General features: G+C 53.9%; 1 protein-coding gene across 8 annotated transcripts in view; it reads right to left on the bottom strand.

Annotated features, from left to right (window-relative positions):
* CLEC16A (C-type lectin domain containing 16A) overlaps positions 1-21,975 on the bottom strand; it is a 233,074-nt gene that overhangs the window by 8,649 nt on the left and 202,450 nt on the right. For all 8 annotated transcript variants that reach the window (XM_065924327.1, XM_065924329.1, XM_065924328.1 and 5 more), the window contains one exon: positions 4,901-5,062. In XM_065924327.1, the coding sequence (XP_065780399.1) occupies positions 4,901-5,062 (162 nt within the window). The remainder of the gene's footprint in view (positions 1-4,900; positions 5,063-21,975) is intronic.

Below are 21,975 nucleotides of genomic sequence, written 5' to 3'. Positions count from 1 at the left end.
TGCCTGCTGCTCCCTGCAGAGACTTGAGGATTCCAGCAAACTGTCTTTAAAGGACGGTGGGAAGAGGTGGACTCATGCATCAGGTGTTGAAGCCAAACAATAAAAGCCATCTGGGGCCCAGCTTTGATAGATAAATAATTCACAATGAAAATAAAACCCCCTTGCCCCCAGCTCTTTCTGGTTGGTCCCATGGTTACCACAGAATTCAGTTTTGACCTCTCCTTCAGTCTGGGGGCCTCCCTGCTGGCTCAGACAGTAAAGAAACCACCTGCAATGCAAGAGATCCAGGTTTGATCCCTGGGTCGGGAAGATGACCCTGGAGAATTCATGGACAGAGGAGCCTGGTGGGCTACAGTCTATGGGCTTGCAAAGAGTCAGACATGATTGAGGGAATACACTTTCACTTTCCCTTCAGCCTAGGGTGTCCTTTGGCCACGCTTTGAGGGCCTTCGCCTGCTAAGAAGTCACTCACGAGTGTCCACGATCTCTCTTTGGTATGTGAAGGAGACTCAGAAGCAGGTGTTCCCTGCATGGAAGGATATCTGTGGGCCACTGGCCACCTGGTGACCTGTCTAGGCAGGTCCCTTCCCCTTCTGGTGACGGTCACTCTGCCTGTGCGGGCCTGGAGTCTCAGCTGGGGCCTTGGCCCTGATGGGCTGTTTCTTGGAGACAGACCAGCCCTTGGGCCTGTATTTGCAAGAATGGAATTGATAGGTAGATCCCAGAGAGATGGGGGAAAGGAATGGACTTGTCACCAGCCAGACCCTGGACTGGGCCTTGGGGAACTGACCCAAAGGCCACCTTCTCCAGGGAGCCCTCTAGTCAGCCCCTCATTCTTGGGCTTTCACCCCCAGTGATGACTCCTCTGGGAGCCTTTGGCCCTGCCTGCAGCCCCCAGCTCATAGTTCATAATGGGCCGCTTATCTGCGTGGTCCTCTGACAGACTCAGACTCCCCACCAGCTTGTACATTCCAGGCTTTAGGACCTGCGCACAGTAGGAACTCAACAAAAATCTGTTCCTTTGGAAAAAGTGACTCTGTCGGGGGTGGGGTACCAAGGCCAAGGCAGTCAGAGGCAGAGGAAAGAGCCTCTTGGGCAGGGTGTGGGGGCTGGGTTGGTGGAGAGACCCTACTGAGTTCGGGTCTGACGTCCACGTGACTGAGGGCCCCATGGGAAGCTGAGGAAATTCGTGTTTGGGATAAACACGGGCCTCTTTCAAACACAGGCAGGAAACGCACGGTCCCCTGGGCTGGACTGAGGGCAGAGGCAGAAAGCACAATGGAGTGCCAAGAGTTTCACACCCTCCTCTGGGGGTGAACCCATGGCTGAGGACCCGTGGCCGTCTGGGTCCCCCGCTGAGGGGGGGGCCGCTGGGCTCCCCGCTGCAGAAGCTGCACAGTTACCGGGCCTCTGTGAGCGGGCCGAAGCTCCTCGGCTGGCTCGAGAGCAACGGTGAGCTTGGAGAGGGGAGATGCTGCACCGCACTGGCAGTCTCCAGCCGGGAGTGGGACAATGCCCAGGTCTCAGGGGCGCCCCCTGGAGGCACCGGGGACAGACGCAGGGAGACGGCGAGGCGTGCTGGGTCGTCTCTGCGTGTGGGGCAGGGCTCCAGACCTCCGAGGCTGGGCTCCTATCTGGGCCGCCTGCCAACAGCTGCAGCGTCGTGGCCAAGCTGTGAGACCCCTCTGAGCCCCCGCGGTTTTCAGCTTCTCAGTGTGAGGCACAGGGTGGCAGAATTCAATGGGCAGGTGATGGTAAAGTGCGTGTGAGCCGTACGCCTGACGTGGATTTGGGGAGCAGCGCCTACTGGGGCTCCCTGTGGCGGGGGCACACCCAGAGGGCTGGGCGGTGGGGGCCCAGGCCACACTGATGACTGATAGTGTGAAGGTCATCTCTGCTTTTCATGGACGAAAGTCAAGGAGTTATCGCTCAGTCTCTTACTCCTTGTGACCCCATGGACTGCAGCCCAGCCTGCCAGGCTCTTCTGTCCATGGGATTCTCCAGGCAAGAACACTGGAGTGGGCAGCCAGGCCCTTCCCTTCTCAGGGGATCTCCCATTTCCTTCTCCAGGGAATCTTCCTGACCCACGGATCGAACCTGGGTCTCCTGCATTGGCAGTCGGATTCTTTACTGAGCCACACAATTCCAGGTTTCAACCCCATGGGTCAGAGAAAAAGAACACTGGGCTCATGTCCTAGTGGACAGCATTTCCTGAGTGCTTTGTGAGCAAATCCTGACACGCACAGTGTGGCTTCAAGAGCACAGAAGCCCTGGACTTTGCTAATTCCGGCTGCAGAGGGCCTGGCAGCTACTCTCCACCCTGGGAACTTCCTGGACTCAGAAGGCTCTGGAAACACAGGGCCAGGGATGCTTCTGAACCAGCACTGTGCCCTCAAAACCCACTTTGAGGACAAGCGCCCCCGCGGCTGGGCTGCAGCTGTTTGCTGTCCAGGCTGGACGGGCTGCGGGGTGAGGCCCTGGCCGGAGCGCCTGCCCAGCTGACCCTGATGACTTCCAAATCGGAAGCCTGCACACTGGGCCGCCACCTGGGCGGACATCTAACCGGGACACGGGAAGAAGGGTACCTGTTCCAATAGAAGCCTCTGCCTTGTTTCGTCAGCAAGGCTGGGTAGGACACCAGGCAGAGGCTGGCATCATCGGGGCAGACCTGTCCCCCTAGGGAACATGGAAACCCTGTGGGCTGTTTTCTGGATGGACCTGGCGGCTGGAGGTTGGGCATCATGAGTAAGTGAGCAGAGACCCTCCTAGGGCCTGCCGCCCCAGCCCCGGCGCACCCTCTCCTTGCGGGGATCAACAGCTGGCTCCTCAGTTGAGAGGGAAGCGCCAGCCACCCCACAAGCCAGCCCCGCATCGGGAGGTGAGTTATTTCAGTGTCTGCAGAGATCTGGATGGGTAGGCTGGGCCCCAGGCTTTTACTGTCGGGCAGCATAAAAAATAGGGCCTCCAATGCCCGCCTCTGCAGGCCTGCCGGGGACACATGGATCGGGAGCAGACAGCTGGGGCCGGACCATCACTCATCTACCTGACAGCGGCTAACAGCCCCCGTGTTTCAGCGAAGAGGAGACACGTCATTGGCACCGAGCAGGGGGTTGTGGGGGGTAGGGTTGGAGGCCAAGAACAAAGAAACTAGCGCAAAGTGCAAGGTGGGCAAGATGCTGAGCCCCAGAGGCCACACTTGGGTGGACCTCTGCACACCCAGGCCCGACTTTGATAGCGTGGTTCTGGCTTCAAGTGGAGGCAAAGAAGTGTATGGCTCTTTGGTTCGTTTAGCTGTCGGCTGCGCCTCCTTAAACACAAAAGGAAGGCGTGCACAGCGGCGCCAGGAAGAGACCTTTCACCCAAAATGCAATTGGAAGTCTGTGTTTGTGTGGGTGCATTTGACACAGACACAGAACGGTGCACACGCCGGAGCACGCGCGCACACACGTGTCACGTCAACACATGACCCTGCTCTCGGGCCCTCAAAGCCAGCATGAGCCCAGGCTTCAGGGGGAGGCTGAGGGCTGTCCTTGGCTTCTGAGAAAGCTCTGTCTGGATTTCCCAGCTACGAGCCTGGGAACGGCAGCAGCAACTGCCTGGACACGCAGCCAACCTTCAGTCGGGCTCAGAAATAGCTCAGAAAGGGCAGCCGTCTCTCCCGGGGGTTGGGGCAGGGAGGGGAGCAGGTGCCGAGTGGAAGGGGGCTCTAAGTGAGGTGGCTTGAGGGTGACCTTGCTGCTGGGGCCCTCGTGAATGTCCATCAGAGATGGAGGTAAGGGATGCTGGCGGGAGGAGGGGCGGGGGTGCCCTGAGCCACAGGCGTGGAGAGCAGGCGCGGTTAACCCTTTGCTGAGAACAGTGGAAACTGAAAACTCCGGACAGAGGGCTGGGCGCCCAAGGGGATCGCTGCCTCTGGTGCTGAGTGGCCGGTGGCCAGGGGCCCTCAATTTCCCGGCACCGTGGTGGCTCCCTCCCCGACACACTGCTTTTGTCAAGACCCGTCAATCCATCAGTCAACAAGGGTGTGTGCAGGCGTCCCTGAAATAACAGTGGGTGGGGGCTCTGGAGGGGACCCCTCAGGAACAGGGATCGACACTGAGGGTCCCCAGGTGGGGGTGCTGACAAAAGTTATGGAGGTCCCTCAGATCAGAGACGTCCGGGCCCTCCAGACCCAGGGGTCACCCGCCGGGGTGTAAAGCAGCGGGCAGGCGCAAGGCCCTGCTCCTCCGGCTGTGTTTGGGGGCCGTGGTGCTCAGGAAACAAATCTGGCATCTTCATTTCTGGGATCTCAGGCGCTGCAGCCAGGGGCTCACGTGTGAGGGGCTCAGAGAGCTGGCAGACCACGTGCGCGTCTCACGCCAGGCTCCTGCACACAAGGTCTCTGCGCCACACCTGTGCTGAGCCAGCCATAGGAGGGCAAGCTGTGAGTCCTGCCCATCCTGACAGGCCCCCCAAGAGGCACCCCCTGGCCACAGACGACTGGACGGCCCCAAACCAATTTAAAGAGGAAATTGGTATGTTATGGAGGGAACAAAAAAAAATTAGAGACACGATTCTTTTGCCAGAGTTCAAAGCATCACGTCTGGGAGACCCCTCCGTGCGACACCTAAGACTCTGGAGGTGACAGTGGGATGAACTGAGGCTGGGTTGCCCGCTGCCCACCCCTCCAGCTCTCCGACCCCGGGCACTAGCCCGTGAAGGGAATCATTCCTTGCCTGCTGGGGGCCGAGCCAGCCACCCACTGCTGACGGCACAGTGGAGTGGACGCAGAACCCCGAGTGGCAGAGTCCCCAGACACGGCGGCGAGGGGCAGCCAGGGACCTCAGGGGGTGGGGTCGCAGCATTTCCTCAAGTCCCCCCCCCCCCCCCCCCCCACTGCACCGTGTCCCGCGGCCAATACCTGCGGGACTCTGGGCGGCTGAGGGGGTGGATGACGAGCTGGCGCCTCCGGAGTCGCAGTGGCTGGTGCTCCCGCTGCCGCTGGGGCTCCCGCTGGCCGACGGTGAGGGCGAGGACAGGGAGGACGAGCTGTGCTGGTTTATGCACTGGGCCACGGCGAAGCCTGCAAGGCAAGGCGGGAAGCTGTGACCCAGCGGGGCCGCCAGCTGGCCTGGCAGCGGGTGCCGCCTCCCCGGGGACTGTGTGTGAGGTCCCGGGCAGGGGGCAAGCCCCTGACTCGAAGAGGAGGGCTAACTGACCCAAAGCCAGCTCCTTCACTGTCTGGGTCTGCTCCCGAGTTAGTTGAACTCGCCAGGCACGGGATGGGCCTGGACATACTTCAATGCCGTTTCGTGGGTAAGGGTACAGACAGCCATAGAGCCAAGGGCGCGTGTGTGTGCACGAGGGGGAGGGTGGGTGCGTCGCTGACCCATAAATCAGTGCCTGATGCTGGCTTAGCATCACGCCAGCTGCACCGTTGAAGAGGACTCAGCCTTGGGGCTCAGAGGCATCCTGGTGACGCTCACGGAGGGACTTGGGACACCCTCACCACCAAACCGCGGGGCCTCTGCTCATGTGGCCGAGTCCTGCCAGAAGCACGGTGCCCGACCTGAGCTCTGAAGCTGCCCTGGGTGGAAGGGGAGACCCTGAAGATGCCCCCTGCCAGGAACTCGGCTCTGCCCTGGCGGGTCTGGAGTAAAGTTTGGTGCGGGAGGGATGCAAGTTCTGGTGAAAAGCAGGCAATTACAGTTTGACTTGTTCCTCTGAGCAACTCTGGGGTTGAGGATGGGGATGCGGCCTGCCCAGCCCAAGGGAGCGGAGGGGCCCTGCATTTTGGAGACTCACAGACCCTGGCAAGCCCTACCTGGCTCAGCACCAGGACACGCGCCCAGTGTCTGTCCCAGCTGCGAGCGCGAGGGGCGTGGGTCACCGACTTCTCCCCACCCGGCTGCTGTGGGGAGAACGCCTACCCAGCCTGCTTGGCCCTGGGTGCTGGGCATGCAGTGGGAGCGGGCTATTCTGAACGAGCCACCCCGGAGTTCCCGGACGGGGACTCCTGCCTCCTGTACAGGGCTTTTCTAAAGGGACGAGGCTCCTGATCTTATCCACGAACCGCCTGGGAACCTCCCACGGAACAGACTTCTTGTGGATGCTCCTGGGAGCCCAGGCAGGCTGTGCTGTTTCCTGCCTCAGCCCCCCGGGAGCTCTGTGCCCCTGGTTCTGCAGCAAGTTGGGGTGGGTATGCGGGCAGGGCCTTCTCCCCGCTGACAGCAGGGTCCCCGACCTCCTGGCCAGTCACATCAAGCCTCCCCAGCCCTAGCGCACTCCTCCAGGCCCCGAGCCCCACGCGTGCCCGCCACCAGCACCCACTGACACTTCTCCGGGCAGGTTCTCCAGACCTGACCCGGCCTTGCTTAGAACTCAGGCACGTGTCCAGCAGGGGTCCGAGAACTAGGGCCCTCTGTCTGTTTGGTAAGGCAAGTTCGACTGGAACACGGCCGGGCCCTTTGCGTACGTTCTGCCCGCGGCTGCTCGCAAGCTACACTGGCAACCCCGAGACGCTCCAAGAGGGGCCGCCAGCAGGGATCCAAAGCCTGAAATGCTTCGCTCCCGACCCTGAATGGGAACAGCGGGCACGGCCTGGGAGAGGGTGGGGGCACCAGGGAAGCCTGGGCTCCATCCCGGTCCACTCGCTTGCCAGCCGTAGGGCTCTGGCCAGTCTCCCCACTTCTCCAAGCCTCCTTGCCTCCACCCCTTGGTGGGCAGGTCTGGGTGGAGCAGGGGTGGGGGTGGGGTGGGGTGAGGGAGTTTGCAAGGGGACCCGATGCTCTGTTCCCACCTCAGGACTTGGGGGAACCCACACCCAGCTGCCCCCGTGGAGCAGCTCTTTTGTCCTGATGCTTGTATAAATTTATTTTTGTCTGAGGATCAAAAGCTGGGTCTATTTATACCCCCAGCGATGTGTTGGCATGCGGATGTGAAGCCTGGAGGGGGCGTGGCGGTAAGCTCCCCGCCCCCGCCCCCCGCGGAGCACGGCAGGACTTCGCAGGAAGAGGCGTGGGGAGATGCTGGTGCTGGTGACTGGGGAGGTGGGGTCGGGGCCTCAGCTTAACTACCGCGAACATCAAGGCAAATCCAGACGGGAGTCAGGAAGATTCCCGGGGGTGGGAAGGGGTGTGGGCAGCCACAGCTCCACAGAACCAGCTTAATAGTGGCTGACTTCTTAATCACTTCAAGCAGTAAACCCCCAAGTATACAAGCTGTTTACTTGCCTCAAAAATGAATCACTCCCTAACAAACCAAAATGTCAGGATGGCTTTCCCTGAGCGGCTTGTGTATCAGAACTGTGAACGGAGGGGGCCAGAGAGTATGGGAACTGAGTTGAGGGTAAGCCGACCCTGTTACACTCTGGACAATGCCCCAGCCTCGATGGTTTGGCGGTCACCAACCCCTTCTCTTAAGACACGCGTCTTCTCTGTCTTCTCTCTCAAGCTCTTTAAAGCCCTGATTTATTATGGTAAGACATGTGGGGTGGAGTGCGTGGGGGAGCCAAAGAGACGCTGAGACTGCGGGTAGGACAGCAAAGTTCTTTCATGAAGGGAACGGATTCGGGGTCAAGCCATAGATGGACAAAAAATATGGTGCACCTCTGGCAGGTGCTAAGAGTTAGAGAAAAAAGGAACCCCACCAACTGCCGATAACACCTGTTCGCGGGTCTAGCTGGGTGGAGGCGGCTGAAGGCATCTCTCCCTGGCCTGCTGCTGTAGAAATCCAGCTCCTCTCCGTCCATGGCGTGGGGACCCAAAAAGCCTCAGCGATGTTTTCTGTTTGTTTGTTTGCTTTTTAGCCCAGTAGCCCCCTGTGCAGTTTCCTCCAGCTCCTCCCCAGATCGAGCTGGCAACACTTTGAGAGCTGGTTCGACCAAGGGCGCAGCAGAGAACTCAGGGAAAGTGCCTGCGGTCAGGGCTCTGGGCCTCCCGCTCTTGCTTCATCCTGTTCTCGATGAACTAGCTTTGCCGGGAGTGCCAACGGGCTCTCTGGGAGCGAGTTAAACACACATGGGCTGCCAAGTACTTGCCAACTCACAGATGCACCAGAGATAATGGGACCAGGGCAAAGGCAAACAGGCCTCTATGAGAGCTCCTCCAGCAGATAAAATTCTTGGCCCTTCCAAGAAGGTCTCAAGAATAGCCTGTGAGATGTGAATGGAAAGGCCAGATGGATCTTCATAGCATCTGGCTGATCCCACCTTTCGAAAGTGATGCTGTGAAGGCACTGTAAGTGGGTGCATAGATATTCAAAGCACTCGTGCATGTGACAGGGAGCTGGTGACAGCCGAAGCACACACCAATTAAACAAAAGCCAAATAAACCCTCCTACGCCTGGATGATGAAATCCTTGGCGGCTGTCAAACATGCTGGTATAAAAGAAGATGAAGTGTGGAAGGAAACGCTCAAGACATAGTAAATAAAAGAAGATTTGAAAAAGAATGTCCCATCTGCTCCCACTGTTGAAAATAAATAAATAAGTAAAAGATTAAAAAAAAAAAAAAGATCTGTCTTCTGATGTAGGGGACATGGGTTTGATCGCTGGTCTGGGAAGGGAAAAAAAATAAGATCATGGCATCTAGTCCCATCACTTCATGGCAAATAGAAGCGGGGAAAAAGTGGAAACAGTGACAGATTTTACTTTCTTCGGCTCCAAAAATCACTGCAGATGGTGACTGTAGCCATGAAATTAAAAGACGCTTGCTCCCTGGAAGAAAAACTATGATAAACCTAGACAACATATTAAAAAGCAGAGACATCACTTTACGGACAAAGGCCCAGATAGTCAAAGCTGTGGTTTTTCCAGTAGTCATGCACGAATGTGAAAGTTGGACCATAAAGAAGGCTGAACGCTGAAGAACTGATGCTTTGGAATTATAGTGCTGGAGAAGGCTCTTGAGAATTCCTTTGATTGAAAGAAGATCAAACCAGTCATTCCTAAAGGAAATCAACCCTGAATATTCATCGGAAGGACTGATGCTGAAGCTGAAGCTCCAATACTTTGGCCACCTGATGTGAAGAGCCGACTCATTGGAAAAGACCCTGATGCTGGGAAAGACTGAGGGCAGAGGGAAAAGGGGACGACAGAGGATGAGATGGTTGGATCTCACCTGATCTCATCCATGGCTGGCTGGATGGCATCATCAACTCAATGGACATGAGTTTGAGCAAATGCCAGGAGATAGTGAAGGACAGGGAAGCCTGGCGTGCTGCGGTCCATGGGGTCGCAAAGAGTTGGACACAACTTAGCGACTGAACAACAACAGCCATGTAGCCATGGAGCAACTAAGCCCATGAGCTGCAACTAGAGAAAGCCCTCAAAAAGCAATGAAAGGTAGTGCAGCCAAAAAAAAAAAAAAAAAAGACTTTCCTCATTAAAAAAAAAAAAAGTTGCTGCCAATTCATCTCGAACTTTTCACAAAAAAAAAAAAAAAAAAAAATTTCAGGCTCTGTATCTTTCCTTGTACGGAAAGAACAGTGTTAGTTGCTCAGTCGCGTCCGACTCTTTGCAACCCCATGGCCTGCAGCCATCCATTCATGGGATTCTCCATCCAGGCTTCTCCATCCATGGGATTTTCCGGGCAAGCACACTGGAGTGGGTTGCCATCTCCTTCTCCAGGGGATCTTCCAACCCAGGGCTGGAACCTGGGTCTCCTACGCTGCAGGCACACTCTTTACCAACTGAGTCACTAGGGAAGCGCTCTCCTTGTACCGGGAGCGGAGCAAACAGACTGGAGTGGAAGTCGTGGGGGCACAGGCGGTTTACTAGGGTGAGTTTTAATTTTTTTGGCGCTTGTCTGAATTTTCCAGGACTTCTACCACGTACAGCACTTTTAACCAGAAAAAGAGGGGAAGGATGAAGAAAGGCACTCGGGGGCAGGCGGAAGCTGCCAGGTCCCTAACATAGACCTTCGATTTGTCCTGGCCTCTGGAGCTCTCTCCCCTGGAATCACTAAGAACTGGCCCAAAGCTGGGGCCAGACACGATACTCCGGAGCAGGCAGGACAATGGTGAAATGCATTCCCCGCTTTCCAGGAGCCCCGGGCTTTACAGGGTCAGGCCGGGGTCTTCCTGCTGCCCTCTGGCCCTGTTCTGACAGTTATTCTGGGAAGATGAACTCATGAGTAACTCTCTGGCATTTGTCAAGCACACACACAAAATACCACGAAAAGGTCAGCCTGCTATTTTAAGTCCGCTGATAGAGGGAGGGCTGGTCTGCAGGTCAGGACCCCTCATGATCTTGGATGGGCCCCCCATTCTCTGTGAGTCTGTATGTTTTTATGAGAAACACAGTACAGTGAGTGAGGCTCTCTGCGCTTAAATGGTCAGTTTTCTTTTTCCCTATAAATTTGATTTGAATCCCACAGCCTTTTGGGGACGTGGGGAAAGCAGAAGACACTGAAAAGTGCACCCGGAATATACATTGTGCACCACCATTGTCGACAAACCTAGACAGCATATTAAAAAGCAGAGAAATCACTTTGCTGACAAAGGTCCAGATAGTCAAAGCTATGTCCAGCAGTCATGCACGGATGCAACAGCTGGATCATAAAGAAGGCTGAGCATCCAAGAGTTGATGCTTTCGAATTGGGATGAGATGCTTGGATGGCATCACTGACTCAATGAACGTGAATTTGAGCAAACTCTGGGAGATGGTGAAGGACAGGGAAGGCTGGTGTGCTGCAGTCCGTGGGGTCGCAAAGAGTCGGACACGACTGAATAACAACAACAACACTGTTGCCTTTGGGTGGAACACCCACTAAGCTTTCCCCATGAGAGCAAGGTTGCCATAGAAGGCAGTGTCCAGCACTAGCCAACTGCAGCCCAGAAGCTTGCAGGTATGTTTGACTTTGCTCACATCTCGTTTGTGCTTTGCTTGATTTAGGCACTACCATTCATACATTGGGAGATTCTACATACAAGTCTGGGTTTCTGGCTTCTTAAAAAACAATGACCTGGCATCACTGGGCCCTATTCCCACGTGGCAGCAACTGGAAGAAGTGAGCGGTTCCCTTCCCCTCCCTAACTTGCCTGGTGCTCGTAGGCATTTCAGTTAAGAATCTCTGCTCTTTTTCTTTGGATTCTTGGTCAAATCCATGGGACCTGGAGAAGGAAGTTCCAACCCCCAGTGACCTTTCGTCAGCTCCCTCCTCCAGCCCTACCCCTCACCTTTCCAATCAGTGGGGGCCGGGGAGGGCCTATGGAGATGGGGCCCCTGCCTCTTGCAGCCTAGGGAGGTCTCAAACTGAGTGACACGAATCCATTGCTTGGACCTCCCTGGTGGTCCAATGGTCAAGAATCTGCCTGCCAACGCAGGGAACATGGATTCAATGTGGTCTGGGAAGATCCCGCATGCCACAGGGCAACTGACCCCATGTGCTACAACCACTGAAGCCTGTGCGCCCCAGAGCCTGTGCTCTGCAACAAGGGAAGCCACTGCAGTGAGAAGCCAGAGCACCGCAACTAGAGAGTAGCCTTGCTGTCTGCAACTAGAGAAAGCCCAGTTTCAGCAACGAAGACCCAGTGCAGCCAAAAAAAAAAAAAAAAAAAAAAAAGAGAGAACGACTTGCTCTTGGCCTCAGCTAGGCTGTTCCCTCAGTCTGGAATTCCCTTTGGCCTCTTTTCTGCCTTCACAAATCCCTACCCTATCTTTTAAGGCTCAGACAGCTCCGGGCCAGCTTGGGCAAGGGTTTCTGCCGTCAATGGGGCTAACTGCTCTTTCCCCTGTGCTCCCAAAGCCCAGCCTGCCCAGCCTTGGGGCCCCATCGGCCCACATAAGGCATATGTCCAAGCAGGGCAAAAGCAACTTGACTGCAAAGTTGCTTTGCTATTATGTGCAACAACTATCATTATTTTAACAGCTAGCACCTGGAATCCTCGGGGGTTCAGAGCGCTTTGAACAGTGTTTCTGATACTGTGAGCTTTCCCCCAGTACCGATTCTCCCCTTCATCTGCAATTATAGAATCTGGCAACTAGGCACAGCCTGTGACTAAGCAGTGGCCAATGAGATAGAAGTGAAAGTGACATGTTTGGTTTCTAGGAAGGGTTCTTCAAAGGAAAGAGATATGCTTTCCTCCATTCTGCTTCCTTAAACATGGATGTAGTGGTTGGAACTCCAGCAGCTATCATGGCCCATAAGGATGAATCACATACTAGGGACAGCAGAGCACTGGGCAGGAAGGATCTTGGGTCCCTGATGCTTTTGTGGAGCCCCTGACTCCCTTCATCCAGGATTCCACTCCCTTAAAGGTATATAAACCCTTTGGGATTTTTGTCTTCTGTGCAGTTGGACCTAATCTTAACTGCCAGTTGTTAAAAAACTTCGGTAATGCAAGGGTGTGAGCTGAGCTCTGTAGGGACAAGGCACTGGCTGGCCCTTGCACTTCCTGGGGGAAATCTGGGGTAGAAGAGTAAGGAAAAAGAGGGGAAGGAGCAGTTGAGAGGGGACCTTCCTCACGACCCCACAAATCTTTAGGCAATATTCCTTCAGCTCTTTTCTTCTGCGTTGCAAGTGGCCTTTTTAGGGGAGTACATAGGAAAGGAACCGAGTTCCCATCTGGGTTCACACCAGGCCACACAAAGATGACGCACAAGGGCCAAGACCTGGAAGCAGCCAGGACCATGAGAGAGTCAAGGGTGGGGAGGACTGCACGTGTGCGGGCAAGAGGACCTAGGGGTCTGAGCCAAAGTTTCCTAAACCCTGGAGAAGCAAGGAGGCCCCAGCTGACCTCTGCGGTCTGCCCAGAACTTGTGCTGTTCTGCGTACTATGATTCTATATAAGAGATACTGGTTATGTGACTGACATGCCACTCTATCAGGTTGAAGACTGGAAAATCTGAAAACTACCTGAGCACGTGGGAGATTCAGCAGAGACCTTTCAGAGAGCTGAAGGGGAGGGAACCCCACTGGCTTAGACTTCATCTCAGGGATTGTGACCACTGAACGGCAGCAACTTTACCCCAGAGCCTCACCCGTTACAGGCACTTCTACAGATCACCTGCTTCCAGGGAGAATGCAAGGTGGCTGACATCTTAAAAACCAAACCCAAATAAATGCCACGGCTACTAAATACTAAAACTACTAAATACTGAAAGCCACGAAAACACAAACTAAACAGTGAGACTCCAACAATAAAGGTGAGTGGAAAGTGAGAAGCTACATCAGAACAACTTCCAGCGAGGGGAGATTGACGTCACCACTTGGCTCTCATTTCCTGGGGGCCAAGACCTCAAGGAACACTGTCCTAGGGGACCGAGCTCTCATGACATCCCAGCTCATATTCGAGATTCCTGTCCCATTACACCCTCCTGGGCAAGGTCCCCGAAGGCAGGTTCCTGGAAGAATCAGCTGCCTGGCTGGAGATGGAGCCTCGTTCTGGAAAGATAATGTCACATCACAGCATTTTGCAAATTTTTTTTTAATCTCGACAGTGAAATTCTAGTTTATACGCGAGATGAAAACAGAACTTCCCTGGCTGCAGGGTGCCTGATCAAGGGTAGGCTTCCCTTCTCTTGTTTTTTCTAGAACGAACCTCTGTAGAGCCTGCCTGTGAAACTCACAGACAAGTCACGTGGGTGGCTCAATGCCTCGAGTCTACAGGCTGCAAACTCAAGCAGCAAGGGTTGGACAGGTAACAGTGGTGAAAGAGAACTGAGGGGTAAAAGGCAGACAGTCTCCTCCACTTGCCATCTGTTTTCCCTTGTTTGATTGCAACATGGGCACTGAGAAATCACTTTCTTCTATCAGGAAAACGAACCTGATTCATGGGGCATTCAGCCTGTGTCGGGGAGACAAGAGGGAGTGGGGGAGACTGGGGAAAACTGGAAACTACAGCTCTGCAGCCCCCTCTGACTGCTGCTGCCTGAGAAGGCAGCCACAGCTCTCCATTCCTCAGGAGAAGCTGGTATCTAGATTTTGGTGTAAAACTTCCTGATTTTTAAAATTGCTGACAATTCACTTCACATTTCTTTAAAAAAAGAAAAAGAAGCAGGCAAGCCCCAGGCAAACCAAACCGAGCATGTCTCCCATACGCCTGTGGTCTCTGCCAGCTGAGACAGGGGGCATCAAGGCCGAGCTCCTGACATGTACACCTTCTGAGTCTGAATGACACGACCCTGAGTCAATGAAGGCTCACATGGATGTGTTTCAAAGAAGCCCAGTTTCCAAGAGACCTCTTTCAGGATATAGATTCCAGACTTGAGAGGGAAGAGCCGTCCACCCTGGCAAAAACCAAGCCTTGCTTCTCGACAGTCTCAGCTGGAATGAGGACTGTGGGGTGGGGGTGCTCCACCCCCATCAGTCTTTCTTTAGCAAATTCGCCCCGGGGCCCTGGCTCAGGTTGTGAGGATGCAGTGTCCGTATTTTTCTCACCGCTCCTCGATGCTGGGAAACAGTAAAAATAATCAATTGGCCCCGTGACCTTGCGCACAAAGCTGAAGACGGCAAGTGCAGCCGTGGCCCGATTTCCCCCACCCTCGCTGGCTCCTTCCTTGCTGGGCCCCTTCACCTCCCCCCAGCGCAGCCTGCCTGGGCCCTGGGGCCAGAGAGGAGGCGCAGGGCTGAGACGGAGTGTGGGACTCCGCCTTCGGGTGGCTCTGGATGGACTGTATCCGGAGATATCAGAGGCTGGCTTTGAAGCCTCTACCTCCCCGCCTCACCCTCCGCTTTCCCCCGCCAGATGAGACCAATGGTCAGCAGTGGGGCTGCACCTTGGTGGCTCAGATGGTAAAGAATCCACCTGCAATGCAGGAGACCAAGGTTTCATCCCTGGGTGGGGAAGATCCGCTGGAAGAGGAAATGGCAACCCACTGCAGTATTCTTGCCTGGGAAATCCCATGGACAGAGAAGCCTGGTGGGCTACAGTCTATAGGGTCGCAAGGAGTCGGGCACGATTTAGCAATTAAACCTCCAACTAGCAAAGCCAAAGTGCCTGAAACTGTTCAAAGAACATGGGGGGCACAGGGCGAGGACTCCGCTTCAGAGTCAAGTTCAACAGCCGCGTACCCACTGGGCCATGAGTGGCCAGGCGTTCACCTAGGCCTCCTCTAAGGAATTTGCACAAAAATAAAAGGATCCACCAACAGATCCCCTCTGTCTCCCCGTAGTGAGTCACACGATTTACTGTTTCGGGATTGTGGGCCCAAAACTCTGGGCTCTAGGGCCAACACTCGGCCACCCTGCAATGGTGACCCTGAGCGATTTCTGATCTGTGTGTGCACTTCCTGCTTGGCCCAGGGGGCATTTCTACCGCCTCCCTCGGCCGAGCCTGAACAACCTCACCACAGGCGACGCCCTCCATCACTGATGGGCAGGACCTCAAAATGCTTAAAGACTTTTATTTCTGTTTTTTTTTTTGGGGGGGGGGATAAATGTCCAACATATAAAAATAGCTGGAAACTTGCAGAATCTTTTAACCTATAGCTGTTTATCCTCAGATAAATCCTCTTGGATTTTAAAGACTATACTTGAAAACCTGCAGAAAAGAAAAAACGGTCTTTCAGTATCTGTTCTCCTTGTGCTCTCTCGGTCCCAGCTCTGCCCCTCAAACTGCGCTTGTTCTCCAGTGACGCCTCCCTGGGGGGGCTGCCACCCATGGAAGAGACCTGGGGTCTAAGTGGCCCTCTGACTGCCTGGGGGTGTCTTGTGAACGTCAGCCCCTCGTGTGCTGCCCTATACTGCCTTGGACACGAGCCTCTCTCCAGGCCACGGGGGCGGGGGGGCCGCTGGCAGGTGGGGACCATGCTGGACTAGATCTCCGAGAATCTCTTAGAGGAGCGTCCCCTGAAGGTGGCCAGGACTTGGGCTTTGTTCCCAAGGGCCAGGGCCCTGCCTTGCCCAGCCCCTGCCCTCTTCCAATGACATTACCGTCTATACAATAGTGAGAAGAGAGCTCCACAACAGTCTCTCAGCAGAGGTATTAGAAAGCCCACCAGTGGCCATCTCGGCTGCCTCTTAACTGAGGCAGGAAACAGGGCTGAAAGAGCAGCGAGAGGGAGGCCCATTAGACAGCGATCGGGGGTGCTTCCAGATGCAGGGAGTGGGTCACAGACCCCAGACTCCTGGTCCCAGCAGAAGGCCAGAACCACTGGCCAGGGCTGAACTGGGTCAGCTGCAGCCCTGCGTGAAAAGGACAAACAACCTCCTGAGGTTTTCAGCGGGCCCAAGGCCCACTGATTCTTTCCAGCAAGTCTCCACCCCATCGGCCCTGCTCTGTACGCTCAGGCCGGAAGTGGGTGACGTGTGCTGACACGTGCTCCCAGCCTCATGCGTTCTACGAGGGGGCCATGTGCAAGGGGGCCAGGGGACCAGTTTTGACCTTCCTCATGTGAAGTCCACATGTACTTAACACACTCCCAGAGCACCCACCCACCTGTGGTCCTGGTTCCCTGTGCATGTGTGCAGGACCATGGGGTGGCTCCCTCCTGCAGCGGGGCCACGTCAGGGTCTCTGGCCACGTGCCTTAACAGACTGGGGTTAGGCCAGACGGACAGGTGATGACGTTGGCCGACACATCACTGGCAGTAAGGCCTGGAGATGCTATCTGGAACTACGTGGGGCAGGTAGGATCAGGTAGTGTGTGAGGAGCCACACATAGCCCAGAGCAAGCTTCAAAAGCCATGACCGAGGTTGCTGAGTGGACGGGGCTGTCACCTTCGGACCTGGCAGTGCTGTCTGAAGCCGCCAGGCAGACGGGGGACACAGCTATGGGAGAGGACACCTCAGAGCAGATACCTGACTCCGCGGCTGTAGTTCCCACTCTGGACACACAGCATACAGGTGTGAAGGGAGTTCGGGGGTCTGGGCACCCCGCGTGGCCATGTAACCTCAAGGAAACCACTTAGCCCACAAAGCCTATGGATCTCACGTGTAAAGCAGGTGACCACAGCTCCCCTCAGAGGGCCCAAGAGGAGTGAACAAGTCGCGACGGTCTAAGGGTTCAGTTAGCATGAGCTGTTTTGACCACTTAGCTGGCATTTATGATACAACTGGAATTTGGGCCCAGTGAGGCAAGAACTGGGGATGTTCGTTTTTAGGAGGGTCTTCACACCTGGGGGATGTGTCAGAAGCAACGGCTCAGCTCAATAGAGAAAACGGCACAACACACAGCAGAATCCTTCCTTCTGTTCACTGTCAGAACTAAAGGTCCCAAAAGCAGGGCTTTTAAAAAGCAGCTGTCAGTAGCTAAGCTTAAGGGATGTGTATTAAAACAGTATATGAGAAAACGAGCTTCTTGTTACTTCCACCTAGATTCTTGAAATCTCATCTGTTAAGTTTGGGCTCAAGACACACCTGACTGGGGATTTCCCTGGCGGTCCAGTGGTCAAGAGTCCACATTGCGATGCAGGATTGACACAGGCTGGATCCCTGGTCAGGGAACTAAGACCCCACGTGCCACTGTGTGTGTGTGTGTGTGTGCTCACGTGTGTGTGTGTGTGCTCGTGCTCACATGTGTGTGCCCCTCTCTGGCTCAGATTCACCTTTTTGTTTCCAAAAGGCAGCAGCTTCAACAAACTGTTCAGGAATGACGCTGTCACCTAAGGAGAGGTGTGTGTCTTCTCGATGGAAAATGCCTGAAAAGGAGGCTTACAGGGGCTTGAAGGGGCTTCTCAGGTGGGCTCTGGTTTCTCCTCTCTGCTTCCTTGCCAATGCTAAGCTAATGTGTTCGATGTTACAATCACCCTGGCTGTTCTGCATTTGTAGTTTTGACTTATTTTTTTGTATTATTAATATTTCATCATAAAAGTATTGATTTCCTTTAACTAAGAGACTTTAAAGTTTGCTGCATCCTTAAGCATGATTTTATTATGTCTTGGGGCCAAATGTTTTTTGCCTCCCCCCAAAGGAATGCGTTTCCTTTTATATAAAGTGTGTCAAGAAGAAAAAGGAATTGATTCACAGAATTCTGCCTCATAGGCAACTTTTAAGGAACGCATCTAGCACGGGGCTACTTGAATAGATGTTTCCTCAATGTGATGGTAGTGTCTCATGGTTAAGCCAGAAGTAGGAAAAAAGCAGAAAATTTATATTAAAATACAAACCAGCTCCAAGAGAAGGTAACACAGGAAAATGAAGACAACTCTAGATATGACCCCAAAGCATAAAAACTCCCTTTGAATGCAGAATGAGTCGGAAAAACTTGTGTCCACACTGTCATCACTCTTCCTGCCCTTCAGAAAGTCAGCAGAAAACAAGCAGAAATACTGCCACTCTGGGGTTGCCTAGAGAAGGCTCCGTTTTCCTCTGTCTCTACAGCACCGGCTGCAGAGTTAGGGAAAAAGACGCTGGGTTTTACAGACCCGTCCAGGAAGCGGGCGGAGGGCAGTGGCTGGCAAACCAAACCAGGCGCTCTGCAATGTTTAAATATTGAGCATCCTTTCTCCTTCCTCCACATTTATTATTAACTTGGACCCGCATCGCCGTGTGCATTGACTTCACTTCTTCCAAAGAATCCGAGACACAATGGACATTGAGTGGGGGCGGGGCTGAGATTTGGGTTTCTTTCTCTCAGACCCTTGCTGGAAATCCTTTACGGTCAGCCCTACGTTTTTAGAGCCATGAATTCCTGGAAACGTCTCAGCCTTTCAATGACCCCTGGCGCCCGAACGCGGATGATTAGTGCCCCAAATATTGACAGACCGGCCTCTCTTCCCCTTCCAAACAAGCGAGCAGTGTCGGAGCGAGGCTGCATAAAGATGCCCATTGCCACCGGGCGGGTGGGGTTGGGGAAGCGTCACTCAGACAGGGCGCTCTTTTGTTGGGTTGGAACTGCAGTTCCCTCTGCTTTGACCAGGTGGAAATGAGATGTCTGTGGTGCTACGTGAGTGTCAGAAGCGCCCAGTTTAAAAAGAAACAAACCCTGTCTACAGCCACCAGAGGTCCTCTGGTCGGTGATGGGACAACAGGCTCGGGGGCTGGCCATGGCCCCGCTGACACACAGGCTCATCAGATGTCCGCAGCCTGGCCCCACTCCTTGTGGCGACCAACGCTTTGGATTGGAAATAGAAACCTCCAATCTTCCCAGAAGGCAACGCGGCGGCACCTTTTCTGGGGAAGGAGTGGGGGGTGGGGGGTGGACCATCCATCATGCCCTGGGGGAAACCAGCCGCCCTCCTGTCCAAAGAAGATCCCCTGGACCTGCCAGGAGGAATAAACCGGCTACAAGCGGTCCTTTTGGATGGGTTTTTATCTGTTCAGGGGAAATTGTCCCAAATGACCGGCCTGCAGCTTCCACTTTCTTTTTAAAGACAGGGCTACATTTGAGATCGATGTTTTCCCCTGAAACGCCGGCTAAATTTATCCTTCCCTGCATCCTGCGCTCTGGTTTCTGCACTCAGTTGGCCCTTGTCATGCCGAGGGAAGCGTCTTGTCTTCGGACGCCCCTCCCTCGCTGGCGGTCCTCGAGCACTCAGCCCTGTCCTGTGGTCATCACTTCACACAAAGCCCCCTGGGTTCCCGCCACCGTTCTCCTCACCCCCTGGAGCCCCCATGAATTGAGCTCCAATCTCCCGAGGTCTTCACTTGGCTCCAGCTCTCAAAATTAACCCCTAGAAGCCTTCAGGTTGGCTGGTTTCGAATGGTCCTGACCACCTGCTCCCCGCAGTCTGCCCCCCAAAGCGGTGTCACGTGATTGCCATTGCGGGGCGTGAGATGATGTAGACTGCTCAGGGGTTTACGGGTTGAACCGACCAGAGGACTTACTTTCTCTTCTGGTCTCGCTTGGCAGGCTGCCCTGTGAGTGAGATTTCACTGATTGATTTCATGCCTGATGCACCAAGAGCCCGGTATCTCTGAAACCTTTATTCATAGACGCGGTTGCAAGAGAACAGGCACTTGGAGCTATGGCTTCTATTTAATGTTAACCTGTGGACTCTCTCTCTCTCCCTTTGGCAGGAATAAGAAATAAAATAAAAATGAGTCTTACTAGAAAGGATGTGCATGCCCACGCTGGTAGCACATACGCACCTGCCATGGAAAGGATTTACCCTGGGGGGTTGAGCAGGCTGGCATCTCTGGAGAGCCCTGGGGGATGAACATATGGGGTCTAGGTGGGACCTGAGGGGTATCCCCCACTTTGCTTTCTGGAAAGCAACCTGGCAAGGGGCTCTCAAGAACTTTAAAGGATCTCCCTGATGGTCCAGTGGTTAGGATTCTGTGCTTCCAATACAAGGGACATGGGTTCGATTCCTGGTCAGGGAACCAAGATCCCACAAGCCGAATGACACGGCCAGAAAAAACAAACAAAAAAGCCTTAAGTACAGGCATTCCGATTAGTACTAAAGAATGGTTTCTAAAGGAATCACTGGAGACCTGGACAAAGATTTCTGTGTAAGGATGTTCATCTCAGGGTGGTTCACAACGCAGTAGAAACAACCTGTGTGTGTGAATGCTCAATTTTTAAGTTGTGTCTGACGTTCTGTGATCCCATGGACTATAGCCTGCCAGCTTCCTCTGTTCATGGGATTCTCCAGGCCAGAATACTGGAGTGGGTAACCGTTCCCTTCTCCAGGATCTTCCCAACCCAGAGATTGAACCCAGTTCTCCTGTATAGCAGGCAGATTCTTTGCCATCTGAGTCACCAGGAAAGCCCAAAATTACCCGAGTGGGTAGCCTTTCTCTTCCCCAGGAGATCTATCCGACTCAAGAATCAAAGCAGGGTCACCTCCATTGCTCGTGGATTCTCTACCAGCTGAGCCACCAGGGAAGCCCCTCATTCTCAGAACTGTGAGACAACATATTTCTGATGTTTGAAGCCACCCAGTTTGTGGTACTTTGTCATAGCAGCTGTAAGAAATGAATACTCAGACGCAGACTATTATGTAGCCCTTGAAAATGAAGTACTAGGAAGAGGGGTTTGGCAGCCTGGGGAAATGCTTCTGGCATGACAGCAATGCCATTAAAAACAAAACCCTTAGAAAGAGACTCACAGACTTAGAGAGTGAGATTATGGTTGCTGGGGTGGAAGGGATAGTTAGGGAGTTTGGAATGGACATGTACACACTGTGGTATTTAAAATGGATAACCAACAAGGACTTACTTAGAGCACAGGGAACTCTGCTCAGCGTTATGTGGCAGCCTGGAGGGGAGGGGCGGTGAGGGGAGAATGGATCCACGTTTATGTATGGCTGATTGCCTTCGCTGCACCCGAAACTATCACAACATTGCTAATCGACCATGCACACGTATGTGCTAAGTCACTTCGGTTGTGTCTGACACTGTGTGACCCTACGGACTGTAGCCATCCAGGCTCCTCTGTCCATGGGATTCTCCAGGAAAGAATACTGGAGTGGGTTGTCATGCCCTCCTCCAGGGGATCTTTCTGATCCAGGAATCAAACCTGCATCCCTGTGTCTCCTGCACTACGAGCAGATTCTTTACCACTAGCGTCACCTGGAAAGCCCAATTGGCCATAGCAAGAAACAATTAAGTGAAAGTTGCTCAGTCATGTCCGACTCTTTGCAAACCCACAGACTACACAATCCATGGAATTCTCTAGGCCAGAATACTGGAGTGGGTAGCTGTTCCCTTCTCCAGGTAGCTGTTCCCTTCTCCAGGGGATCTTCCCAATCCTGGGATTGAACCCAGGTCTCCCACATTGCAGGCGGATTCTTTACCAGCTGAGCCACCAGGGAAGCCCAAGAATACTGGAGTGGGTAGACTATCCCTTCTCCAGAGGATCTTCCCGACCCAGGAATTGAACCAGGGTCTCCTGCACTGCAGGTGGACTCTTTACCAACTGAGCTATGAGGGAAGCCCATACTCCAACGCAAAATAAAAAGTACCAAAAAACCCCCAAAAACAAAGCCCAACAAAACCCTTACACAACAAGGAGTCTCTATACACACAAGGCACTACATTTAATATCTCATAATTATCTACAGTGAAAAAGAATCTGAAGCTGCATGCCTGAATCTAACATAATATTGTAAATCAACTATAGTTAAATTACAAAAAAAAAAAAAAAAAAGGAATCCTCTGTTGTATAGGGA

Source organism: Muntiacus reevesi, chromosome 2 (genome assembly GCF_963930625.1).
Source record: "Muntiacus reevesi chromosome 2, mMunRee1.1, whole genome shotgun sequence".
Taxonomy (NCBI): Eukaryota; Metazoa; Chordata; class Mammalia; order Artiodactyla; family Cervidae; genus Muntiacus; species Muntiacus reevesi.
The sequence above is the reverse complement of the archived record's forward strand: the minus strand, read 5'-3'. Positions and strand labels throughout refer to the sequence as shown.